This window comes from Hypanus sabinus, chromosome 14 (assembly GCF_030144855.1).
Source record: "Hypanus sabinus isolate sHypSab1 chromosome 14, sHypSab1.hap1, whole genome shotgun sequence".
Lineage (NCBI taxonomy): Eukaryota > Metazoa > Chordata > Chondrichthyes > Myliobatiformes > Dasyatidae > Hypanus > Hypanus sabinus.
The window spans coordinates 51,017,190-51,030,856 of record NC_082719.1 but is presented as its reverse complement, the minus strand read 5'-3'; the positions used below and the strand labels follow the sequence as shown (position 1 = coordinate 51,030,856).

Genomic DNA, 13,667 nt, shown 5'->3' with positions numbered 1-13,667 from the left:
ATACTCTCTAAACCAGGCAGCGTCCGGGGAAATCTCCTCTGTACCCTTTCCAATGCTTCCACATCCTTCCTATAGTGAGGCAACCAGAACTGGATGCAGTACTCCAAGTGTGGCCTAACCGGGGTTTTATAGAGCTACATCATTACCTCGCGACTCTTAAACTCTATCCCTCAACTTATGAAAGCTAACACCCCATAAGCTTTCTTAACTACTCTATCTATCTACCTGTGAGGCAACTTGCAGGGATCTGTGGATATGTACCCCCAGATCCTTCTGCTCCTCCACACTACCAAGTATCCTACTATTTACTTTGTACTCTGCCTTGGAGTTTGTCCTACCAAAGTGTACCACCTCACACTTCTCTGGGTTGAACTCCATCTGCCACTTCTCAGCCCACTTCTGCATCCTATCTGCAATCTTCGACAATCCTCTGCACTATCCACAACACCACCAACCTTCGTGTCATCTGCAAACTTGCCAACCCACCCTTCTACCCCCACATCCAGGTCATTAATAAAAATCACAAAAAGTAGAGGTCCCAGAACAGATCCTTGTGGGACACCACTAGTCACAACCCTCCAATCCGAATGTACTCCCTCAGGAGGAGAGGCTCTTTGGAATATTCACTTTCATCTCTCTCCTCTCCCTTCTGGTAATCGGTTATCAAGTGAAATTGCCCAGTGCATAAAACTTTTTAGATCCTCCGCTGGTTCTAAGGCTGCAAGGGCATCTTTTAGCTAGTCACTCAACCCCTTATGGTACAGAGTGGTCAGTACTTCCATATTCCAATTGCAAGGTACAAAATTCTGTGGAATAGTTGGCCACAGACCAATTCCCCTGGCACAAGTTGAAGAGCTTTATCACCGACCTCTGTCCTCTGGGGTGATACAACACCTTCCTCAAAGTCTCTGAATAGAGGTCTGCACTGGCACAGATCGGTGAGTCCTTCTCCCAGAGTGCAGTGGCCCAGGCAAGGGCTCTTCCAGTAAGGAGTGAGATGATATAACCATTTAACAATTACAGCACGGAAGCAGGCCATCTCGGCCCTTCTAGTCCGTGCCGAACACTTACTCTCACATAGTCCCACCTACCTGCACTCAGCCCCTAACCCTCCATTCCTTTCCTGTCCATATATTGATCCAATTTTACTTTAAATGACAATATCGAACCTTCCTCTACCACTTCTACTGGAAGCTCGTTCCACACAGCTACCACTCTCTGAGTAAAGAAATTCTCCCTTGTGTTACCCATAAACTTTTGCCCCCTAACTCTCAACTCATGTCCTCTTGTTTGAATCTCCCCAACTCTCAATGGAAAAAGCCTATCCACGTCAACTGTATCTATCCTCCTCATAATTTTAAGTATGTCTATCAAGTCCCCCCCTCAACCTGCTACGCTCCAAAGAATAAAGACCTAACTTGTTCAACCTTTCTCTGTAACTTGGGTGCTGAAACCCAGCTAATATTCTAGTAAATCTTCTCTGTACTCTCTCTATTTTGTTGACATCTTTCCTATAATTCAGTGACCAGAACTGTACACAATACTCCAAATTTGGACTGACCAATGCCTTGTACAATTTTATATCGGCTACCTTCCTGCATTCCAGTGGGAACTTAGATGGCTGTAACTCAAAGGCCAAGGATCATTATTCCAGGAATCCTCCGCATGCCTCGGAGTTACTGTTGTACCGCTCAGGAACCAATAGGTGTGGCGATGCCTCACAAGTATTGACAGAGTCTCCAGCTTGAACATGGCCAGACTGGCAGCAACTGCAGCTGAACTCAGATCCTGCCTACTGGAGTCAGAGTGTTTCTGGAGAGTGGTGAGGATCTTCTGAAGCATGTTGTCACATAGTTTCTCCATGGTAAGCCAATGTGGCTCACAGACATTCATACTCTGCTGGGCTCATGTTGACTCTGTCATACTGTAACCAGAGAGCTGTAGATGATGGTGAACCAAAGTGCCGAGTAAGGTCTAGAATTAACTCAAGACTCAGACTCAAAATAAACAAGACAACACAAATGAAATCCAACCATGAAATCACCAAGAGTAGTACTAGAAATGGAACTCCTATGATTGAACTGCAAGTGCTCTGCATGAGGCCTTTAAGTACAGACTTCCCATTAACGAATGTGACAGACAATAATTGGAAGTCTGAGTCTTAAAGGGACAGTGGCAGATAACCATATTCCAGGGAATTTGAGTGCCAAAACTCAGATGTCTGCCACTGTTCATTTGGGACCATGACATTGATACCCTCATCAGCAGATCCCACTCATTATGGATTAGTAACAACTTCTCCTTGCTGACCATCAATGAAGGTACACCTCAAGGATGTGTGCCTAGCCTCCTGTTGTACTTCCTTTACTCCCATGACTGTGTGGTCAAGTACAGTTCCAATACCATCTATAAATTCAACAGTGACACAGTGTTTTGGCTGAATCATGGGAAGTGATGAATTAGAGCGCAGGAGTGAGGTAGAGCATCCAGTTGAGTGATGCGACAATAACAACTAGTGTTTAATGTCATCAAAACCAAGGAGCTAATCATTGACATCACAAAGGGGAAGTTGGGAGACCACAGACCAATTCTTATTGGTTAGCCAGAGGTGATGAGAGTATACAATTTCAAATTCCTGGGTGCTGACATCTCAGATGATCTGACCTGGCCCTAGCACATAGATATAATTACAAAGGCACACCAGTGCCTCCACTTTCTTAGAAGCTGAAGGACGTTTCACATGTTATCAAATACAAACTTCCACTGATGCACTGGAAAAAGTATTCTGACTGGTTACAATTCCAAGGCACAGGAATATAAAATGCTGTAGAGAATCTATCACAGGTACAGCCTTCCCCACCATTGATATCGACAGGAGGCCACTGCTTCAAGAAGGCAGTATCTACCATCAAGGATCCCCATCATTTTAGTCATTCACTTTTCTTGCTGCTAACATCAGGCAGGAAGTACAGAAGCCTGAGGTCTGAAACCTTTAGGTTCAGGAACAGAGACTTTCCTACAATCATTATGATGTTAAACTGACCGGTATGATGCCATCTTTACCTCAGCAAACCTCACTGGGGAACACCTACTATGGACATCCCCAATTTGGTTTTTTTTTGCACTGAAGTCTTGTTTTGCACAGTATCTTTCTCTCTTCTATAATCTATGGATGGTTTATGTCTTGTGTGTTGACTGAATGCATGTGCCTGTGACAAGCAAGCTCTTCATTGTACATGTATCTCATCAACTTGACTTGAGATTTTATAAAAATAAATGGTTGACACGCTGTAAAAGATCATCTTTCCAAATTGAACATTTGTGGTTTACATCTTTTGTCCCCTTTGTAAGCTCTGCATAGGACTAAATTGAGTAGTTACCTATACTTTTTCTTTGGGAGGAAGTGGTAGCTCCACAACTTACTGAAGCATGCTTGTTTATTTTAAACTTCCTATAAAATATATCCTGTCGTTCATTGTATAAAACAACCTATGGTAGATGTCAGTTTTTAATGTGAAGAATTTATTCAATTACTTTGATCTGGTTGCTTATTAAGTGATATGAAATTTTATTTCGATTTTTATCCAGTATAGAACCCTACATGGATCACATTGGGATGGACAATTTTCCAGTTGATGTCCATATCCAATGACAAATTAAAAAGAGAGAAGTAAAAGGCAGCTACTCCTGATTTCTTGCTTCACTTTCTTGAAAGAGTACTTGCACTGTTCACGTCATTAAGTGGAATTGGTGTAAAGTTTCCAGAAACATTCAAGATTACTCTCTGATATGTCTATGATGTAAACTGTAACTTAGGGTCATAAAGTGAGTCATGTTTCTTATAAAGTTAATTTTACCTTGTAGAGACTGGAGTCAGCCAATGGCAGAGGAGAACAGAGGGCCAAGGGAGGCAAGCTTATGGAAAAGGGGGTGGGTTTCAGCTGTCTGAGGTAGGATTTATTGGCATTGGGAGCCCTGGGTTTGCGAATCTCTGTGAGTCCACTGGGGCAGTGGAAGGCCTAATGTCGGCATGCCTATATACAAATCCAAGTCCACTGGAGGTCAAAGAATACAGACTGTCTTGGTGTTAGAGGAATGCATATGTGCATGGGTGGGAGGGAAGAATAGGGCTTGTTTTGCTATTCTTGTTTTGTTGCATGTTGTATTCTATGTTTTTCTACCAGGCACTGATGTTAGGCAGAATATGTGGTGACACTTGTGGGCTGCCTTAGGTGTGCATGTCCTTAGGTTTGTTGGTTGTTAACACAAATGACACTTTTCACTGTATATTTTGATGTACAGGTATATTTGATAAACTTGAATCTTGAGTCATAAGCATAGAAACCCAAGTCCATGTCAACTTTCAAGGACCTGTCTATACTACCTCCATTTAGCAACACTTGATCCATACCCTTCTACGTGTTGGTGATTTAAGTGTTGTCTAAATAACATTGAAGTGTTGTGAGAGTACATGCCTTCAGCACCCACTCAGGCAGTGAGTTAGAACCACTGTGTGATAAAGTTCTTCCACTAATTACCTCTACACCACTTACTCCTTGTGCTAAACCTTGTACTCTAAGGTTCAAAGCAAATTTATTATCAAGGTACATATATGCCACCATACACAACCCTGAGATTCATTTTCTTGTGAGCATTCAAAGTGTGTAGGCCTCTGTTAGTCTCGATAGACCATGGATTTGCACCTTGGAAAGATTCCAGGGCGCAAGCCTGGGCAGGGTTTATTTTAATGGAAGACCAGCAGATGCCCAAGGTGCAAGTCTCCCTTCTCCGTGCCACCAATGTTGTCCAAGGGAAGGGCATTAGGAGCATTCACAGTAAATACAAGAAACACAATAGAATCAATGAAAGAAACAGTTAGGATGGACAGACAATCAATGTGCAAAAGACAACAAACTATGCAAATACAAAAGGGAAAAAAAGGAAGAAATAATAATAAATAAATAAGAAATAAGTATCGAGAACATGAGAAGAAGAAAGTGAGTCCATAGGTTTTGGGAGCAGCTCGGTGATGGGGCTGTAGGTTTCCACAAATAAAATGAAGTGAGGTCGTTTATGTTGAATGAAACCTGTAACACATTTCATTGAATTCTCAAACTTACATAACAAAAGTGTGCTAAACCCCTCTTTCATTATAACAACATCATGTCAGACCAGCCTCTTAAAGCCAACTCCAACTCAATGTTGGTTGTTCTAAATAATATACATTACTCTCAATGACGTTACCCTTCAGGGTGAATCAAGTTGAGCGAAATTATCCCCTCTGGTTCAAGAGCGTGATTGTTGAGGAGTGATAACTGCTCCTGAACCTGGTGGTGTGCATTGTGAGGCTCCTGCACCTTCTTCCTGATGCAGTAGAGAGAAGATAGCATGGCCTGGATGAGGGGGTGGTGGTGATCCTTGATGATGGATGCTGCTTTCCTGCGACAGCACTCCATGTAGATGTGTTTCATGGTGGAGAGGGATTTACCTGTGCTGGACTAGGCTGTATTCACAAATTTTGTAAGCTTTTCTATTTATAAATACCTTTGCGATGGGGAAGTTTATCCCGACATCTATCCCCCTTCCGCACCATATCATTTTGCATAACTATAACAAGTGCCTCCTCAACCACCTCTGCTCCAAAAAAAAGCTGACTCAGCCTAACCCATCTCTCTTGAGATGGAAGTGCTTCATGTTTGGCAACATCCTGGTGAACTTCCTCTGCAATTTCTCTGTTGTAATCACGACCTTCCTACAACCCATACCCACACGAGCATGTTCCAGCATTTTACACATGCATTTCCTAGAATGGTTAATGAACCTCAGTTATCCTTGTGCAGATGCAAAAAGGGCCAGAATCAGAATCAGGTTTATTATCACTGAAGTAAGTTGTTAAATTTGTTATTTTGTAGCGGCATCACAGTGCAAGACGTAAAAAAATTGCTGTAAGTTAGAATATGAAAAATAAATTGTGTAGAAGAGCAGTGTTCATGGGTTCATTAACCATCAGATGGGGAAGAAGCTGTTCCTAAAATGTTGATGCTAAGCTTTCAAGATACTGTACCTCCTCAATGATAATAATGAGAAGAGGGTATGTCCGAGAAAGCCTTAGCAAGTTAGTATGTATTTATGAAGAGAGAAGACAGTTAATGATTCATTTTGAAGACCATGGGCCTTCAAACTGAAACATTAATTCTGCTTTTCCACAGATGCTGCTTGACTTGTTTTTGAAATTTTGTTTAGGTTTTTTGGCTATTTAAGTTATGCAGGTGCATTATTGACTGGAATATGCAGGAATATTGGGATTGATTTGACTGGAATGTGCAGGAACATTGGGACTGATTTGACTGGAATGTGCAGGAACATTGGGACTGATTTGACTGGAATGTGCAGGAACATTGGGTCTGTATTGACTGGAATGTGCAGGAACATTGGGACAGTATTGACTGGAATATGCAGGAACATTGGGACTGTATTGACTGGAATGTGCAGGAACATTGGGACAGTATTGACTGGAATGTGCAGGAACATTGGGACTGTATTGACTGAATGTGCAGGAACATTGGGACTGATTTGACTGGAATGTGCAGGAACATTGGAACTGATTTGACTGGAATGTGCAGGAACATTGGGTCTGTATTGACTGGAATGTGCAGGGACATTGTGATTGATTTGACTGGAATGTGCAGGAACATTGTGATTGATTTGACTGGAATGTGCAGGAACATTGGGACTGATTTGACTGGAATGTGCAGGAACATTGGGTCTGTATTGACTGGAATGTGCAGGAACATTGTGATTGATTTGACTGGAATGTGCAGGAACATTGGGACTGATTTGACTGGAATGTGCAGGAACATTGGGACAGTATTGACTGGAATATGCAGGAACATTGGGACTGTACTGACTGGAATGTGCAGGAACATTGGGACTGTATTGACTGGAATGTGCAGGAACATTGGGACTGTACTGACTGGAATGTGCAGGAACATTGGGACTCTATTGACTGGAATGTGCAGGAACATTGGGACTCTATTGACTGGAATGTGCAGGAATATTGGGACTGATTTGACTGGAATGTGCTGGAACATTGGGATTGTACTGACTGGGATGTGCAGGAATATTGGGACTGATTTGACTGGAATGTGCAGGAACATTGGGACTCTATTGACTGGAATGTGCAGGAACATTGGGACTCTATTGACTGGAATGTGCAGGAACATTGGGACTCTATTGACTGGAATGTGCAGGAACATTGGGACTCTATTGACTGGAATGTGCAGGAATATTGGGACTGATTTGACTGGAATGTGCAGGAACATTGGGACTCTATTGACTGGAATGTGCAGGAACATTGGGACTCTATTGACTGGAATGTGCAGGAATATTGGGACTGATTTGACTGGAATGTGCAGGAACATTGGGATTGTACTGACTGGAATGTGCAGGAATATTGGGACTGATTTGACTGGAATGTGCAGGAACATTGGGATTGTACTGACTGGAATGTGCAGGAATATTGGGACTGATTTGACTGGAATATGCAGGAACATTGGGACTGTACTGACTGGAATGTGCAGGAACATTGGGACTGTATTGACTGGAATGTGCTGGAACATTGGGACTGTACTGACTGGAATGTGCAGGAACATTGGGACTGTACTGATTGGAATGTGCAGGAACATTGGGACTCTATTGACTGGAATGTGCAGGAACATTGGGACTCTATTGACTGGAATGTGCAGGAATATTGGGATTGATTTGACTGGAATGTGCAGGAACATTGGGATTGTACTGACTGGAATGTGCAGGAACATTGGGACTCTATTGACTGGAATGTGCAGGAATATTGGGACTGATTTGACTGGAATGTGCAGGAACATTGGGACTGTACTGACTGGAATGTGCAGGAACATTGGGACTGTACTGAGGAATGTGCAGGAACATTGGGATTGATTTGACTGGAATGTGCAGGAACATTGGGTCTGTAATGACTGGAATGTGCAGGAACATTGGGACTGTAGTGACTGGAATGTGCAGGAACATTGGACTGATTTGTCTGGAATGTGCAGGAACATTGGGACTGTAGTGACTGGAATGTGCAGGAATATTGGGACTGTAGTGACTGGAATGTGCAGGAATATTGGGACTGATTTGACTGGAATGTGCTGGAACATTGGGACTGTACTGACTGGAATGTGCAGGAACATTGGGTCTGTAATGACTGGAATGTGCAGGAACATTGGGACTGTAGTGACTGGAATGTGCAGGAACATTGGGACTGATTTGTCTGGAATGTGCAGGAACATTGGGACTGTAGTGACTGGAATGTGCAGGAACATTGGGACTGTAGTGACTGGAATGTGCAGGAATATTGGGACTGATTTGACTGGAATGTGCTGGAACATTGGGACTGTACTGACTGGAATGTGCAGGAACATTGGGACTGTACTGAGGAATGTGCAGGAACATTGGGATTGATTTGACTGGAATGTGCAGGAACATTGGGTCTGTAATGACTGGAATGTGCAGGAACATTGGGACAGCATTGACTGGAATGTGCGGGAACATTGGGACAGTAGTGACTGGAATGTGCAGGAACATTGGGACTGTACTGACTGGAATGTGTGGGAACATTGGGACAGTATTGACCGGAATGTGCGCGAACATTGGGACAGTATTGACTCGAATGTCGGTGCATTGTGACTGAATTGATTGAAATGTGCGGGAGTATTGGGACTGATTTGAGTGGAATGTTCGGGCGTATTTGAACTGTAATGAGTAGATTATGCAGGTGTATTGTGACTATTGACTAGAATGTGTGGGCATATTGGGACTGTATTGACTGGAATACTTGGGAACATTGGAACTGTTGACTGGAATGAATGGGCGCGAGGGGACTGTATTGACTGGAATGCAGGCATAGTCTATTTTCTAAATGGAGGGGAAAATTCAGACATCTGAGGTGCAAAGGGACTTGGGAGTCATCTTGCAGGATTCCCTAAAGGTCAACTTGCAGGTTGAGTCAATGGTAAGGAAGGCAAATGCAATATTTGCATTCATTCTGAGAGGAGTAAAATACAAAAGTAAGGGTATAATGCTGAGGTTTTATGGTGCATTGATCAGAAACTCCTCATCTTTGTCTATCATTTAACATGAACCAGCCTAATACTTGCCTAATTGCAGTTGAATGGTTCTCTGATCTATCTTAAAGTTGCATTATATGTGTGGAAATATACTGCATGGATCTGCATGTCTCCATGCATAAAAATAATTTTACAGCTTTTCCACTACCACATTTGAATACATTACTTTTAATTCTATATGCAGTATTTCCATAAATTAACCAGAAGGCTATGTTATTCCGTTTAACAATTGACCTTTTTCATGCATGGTTGTTTCAACTAATCAGGGTTAGATTTATTAGGATTTTTATGAGCTGTTGAATTGGGATCATTCCAGCAATGATTGGAGTTATAATATTTCCATAGATTTGTGTGATTGAATCCTGATTCGTGAGAGCCAATGTTGTTACTTAATTATAAATTTCAGAATCTCATGACTCACAGGATTTTACAAATTAATCTTCACAAATACATGTCAACCCTCTCATTTTTTCTTCAGCTCACTGTTTGCTGTTAAAAGCTCATTGGAGAGTACTCTGAATTGTAAACTTGCTCAATTTTTGTATGTGTTAACCACAAGACTGTTCTTGCCCTACAGTTATGTGGTTCCTTTGACATGTCACATTTATGCAGGCTTGACCATACTGGAAGACTTCATTAGGCCATCTTTCTTAAAATCTTTTCTCCTTCACCTTGTTTTGTTTTTCTGCCATATTATCCCTTTTTAAAAGTTTTGGAATTTTTCTGTTTTTTCTATTCTGTTGCACATTTTTAATAAATGGTGAGAATGATTATGGATATCCTATAAACCGATATGAAAACAGAGTCACAGATACATCTACTCACATCAGAGGTCTTGAAGCACCACTTACTTACATCTATTACAAAGTAGGAAAAAAGTGGCACAAGACACAAAAATTAAACAGTTTAATAGTGAGTAATTGTTCATCAGGATATCTGGAGAACTAAACATAGTTGACTAATTCCTTTATCATTGTTAGGGTTAAAGCGAGGATTAGATATCATCTTCTTTCCCTTTTATAAGGTTCAAATGTTCATACTGTATGGTAATTAATTAATTTTGTGTTTTGTTTTAGATTATTTATGATTGTAATACCCTGTACATTTTTGCTCCAAGTGCTGACAGCAGAAACATGTGGGTGAAAAAGCTCAAAGAAGGTAATCTTCATTGGTAATAATTGTTTCCCAATAATTCATTTGGTGGTGTGAAACAGCATAAAACTGATGGAAAACAATAAACATTTTCAATATCTTAAATTAATCTGAATAAATTTAATAATTATTTATAACTGCAGTTGTAGGTACCCATTGTGCATACTGTATAGCTGCTTTTTGAATTGAATTGAATTGAATTTCGGTTTATTGTCATTTAGAAACCACAACTACAATGCAGTTTAAAAATGAAACAATGTTCCTCCAGAATGATGTCACAAAAGCACACGACAAAACAGACTACACCAGAAAATCCACATAACGTTTGGCAAAAACCCAAATCCAGAGTCCGGAGAGGCTGCTACATATTAATATCACACTACTGTCTTAGTGCTTTCCCCGGAAAGGAGCTCCAAATCCACCAGACAAAACAAGACTACCCAGACACACCAAGTCAGGAGACCGACTCTACCCAACAAAACAAAAACTAAAGCTACAAGACCTACACAAAACCACATAGTTACAACATATAGTTACAACAGTGTAAACAATACCATAATTAATAAAAACAGACCATGGGCACAGTAAAAAAAATAGTCCAACGATGTTAAAAAACTGTAAGTTCGAAAGAAACCACCACACAGTTTCCACAAGTCCTCAGGGTCCCGATAGACTTGTCATCCCAAGCAGGTAGCAGAAGGGAATACCCCCACTATGGACTTCCACGATGCCATCCGACTCAGCCTCACAGACACAGCACACACTGAAAAATTGCTATTTATTTCTTCTAAATTGTCAGCGGCTTTGATTAACTTAGTCATTGTACGCATCCTAATAAGAGTTTTATAGTGTACAGTAATGAACAAAATTCAGAAAGTAAAATTATTCAGCCCATTTACTGAGGAATGGATTCTATATGGCAGATGTTTATTTGGAAAGTGTGCTAATCAGACAAAAGTAGCGAACTGTATCTTAGTTATTCATTTTGAGGGACAGAAAAAAGTGTATATTACACTGTTCATTCATATTTTCTAATAGCAGATTAGCTATGGAATTAGTAAATTCAGTATTATTGGACTTGGGCCAGCTTGTGATACTGGAGAGAGGGCATGGTGCTTGTTCCATATGACCTTTCCAGAAGAATATTTAGTTGTTAAGAGCTGATGGTGAAAAATTTGGATCTTGATTACAATCCTTTTATCACTTGATTGCCATAGAATAGCTAGCATCAGTATGTGAATTCAAAACTAGCCTAAACCAGGGTAGGAACCTATAACCTATCTCTTCCCAGCATTTTAGCATCAAAGTAGAACAGTTAACCACAGAGTGATTTGGGGAAGACATTTTCATTTTTTGAATTAATTTCAAAAATTGGCTTGTGAAAATGTTGTCAAACTTTTTCAGAGGTTGCATGGTTAAGTGGAGTCCTCTTATGGTTAAAGGTGAATAAAAGCTCTTCAAGTTACTCAGTGGTTAAATGCACTCTATTTTGATGTTGAAACACAGGATGGAGAGTGGACGATGAGTCGCATTATTTTTCCCCCAGGCAATAACCTTACAATGTTTTCATTAGTGAAAATTTATATCATCGCAATGTTTCAGCAGTTGCTTTGATTCTTAATGAATAGCTCTGAGGTGGCCAGTTGGAATCTAAGAATAGATTTATTTGAGTTTTATAAGTCAGGAGCTTTGTAAAATCCAATCTTTTTGCCGTTATGTCACAAACCTAAAGAAATTCTAGCATGTTTAGTTTTGATTTGCCTTAATCTGTGTACGAACTGTACTTTAGGAACTGTTATTAATTTCATAGAACAAAACCTGATGAGTTTAAAAATTGCATACTGTGATGGAACCTAAGTAGCTGATTTAGCTAAAACCTGAACTTGTGCTTCACATTAATAAAGTAGTGTATATTTGAAGAAATCAATAAAAAAAGGTATACATTAAATACATTTTAATTGGATATGCAATGATGTTAAATTTTGGCACAAACATGAGGAAATCTGCAGATGCCGGAAATTCCAGCAACACACACAAAATGCTGGTGGAACGCAACAGGCCAGGCAGCATCTATAGGAAGAAGCACTGTCAACGTTTCGGGCCGAGACCCTTCGTCAGGACTAACTGAAAGAAAAGATAATAAGAGATTTGAGAGGGGGAAGGGGAAATCCGAAATGATAGGAGAAGACAGGAGGGGGTGGGGTGAAGCTGACTTCACCACACCCCCTCCTGTCTTCTATCATTTCGGATTTCTCCCTCCCCCTCCCCCTCCCCCTCCTACTTTCAAATCTCTTACTACATTTTCTTTCAGTTAGTCCTGACGAAGGGTCTCGGCCAGAAACGTCGACAGTGCTTCTTCCTGTTAATGCTGCCTGGCCTTCTGTGTTCCACCAGCATTTTGTGCGTGTTTTAAATTTTGGTATGGCTTTGTAGTTTAACTTAAAACCTCAAGGTTCAGTTCCAAATGCTAAAAACTGACATACAAGAACATAATCCGTCTATATCAGGAACTATTGCATTAAACCAAAGTTAGAAAATTAGCGTGGATTGTGGTCACATTATGAGCTGCTGTATTTTCAGTAATGAGGGATATGCTCAATTGAACATCTGTCATTCTTTGACATGAATTTATACCTACTTTGATTTTCTTTAAATAGAAATAAGAAATAATGAATTAATAATGCCAAAATATCACCCAAAGTTCTGGACGGAAGGATCGTGGCAGTGCTGCAGGCAAGCAGACAAACTTGCTCCAGGCTGTGAGGAATATAACCTGTTTAGTGATAGTAAGTATTGTGTTCCTCATGTCTGACAATAAGGCTGTTTGAATATTGGTATATTTAAAATTGAGAAACTGTCATTGTTGATGCTGAATCTTCTTATTCAGGTATTAATTATGTTTATTACCATCTGTGTACATCTAATACTATAGGTCTAAGTGCATAGGGAGCGAGAGTTATGTTTTGGGGTTACATTCAATAATATCAATCTTGGAAAATTGATATGTATTTTTGTAATATTGCTGGAAAATTGAAATGATTTAATTGTCCATTGAAGGGGTGCAAAAGAAAGGAATAACAAGAAAATCTGATGAAGGAGGAGAAGAAGCTCTTTCTAAATGATTGAGTTTGGTCTTCAGGCCTCTGTAACTCTTTCCTGATGGTAGTAATGATAAGAGGGAGTGTCTTGGTTAATGAGGGTGTTCAACGAGGCACTGTCTCATCAGGTCTTTGTAGAAAGGATTGTACTTGAGATAAAGCTGGCTGAATATACATCCCTTTCCAGCCTTTTGGGATCCTATGCATGGGAGTCTCCATACCAGGCTGTAATGCAACCAGTCAGAACACTTTGCTGTACATAGAAACATAA

General features: G+C 40.6%; 1 protein-coding gene across 4 annotated transcripts in view; it reads left to right on the top strand.

Moving 5' to 3' along the window:
- tec (tec protein tyrosine kinase) overlaps nt 1–13,667 on the top strand; it is a 143,548-nt gene that overhangs the window by 68,735 nt on the left and 61,146 nt on the right. For all 4 annotated transcript variants that reach the window (XM_059989152.1, XM_059989151.1, XM_059989153.1 and 1 more), the window contains 2 exons: nt 10,223–10,304; nt 12,956–13,084. In XM_059989152.1, coding sequence (XP_059845135.1) covers nt 10,223–10,304; nt 12,956–13,084 — 211 coding nt within the window. The remainder of the gene's footprint in view (nt 1–10,222; nt 10,305–12,955; nt 13,085–13,667) is intronic.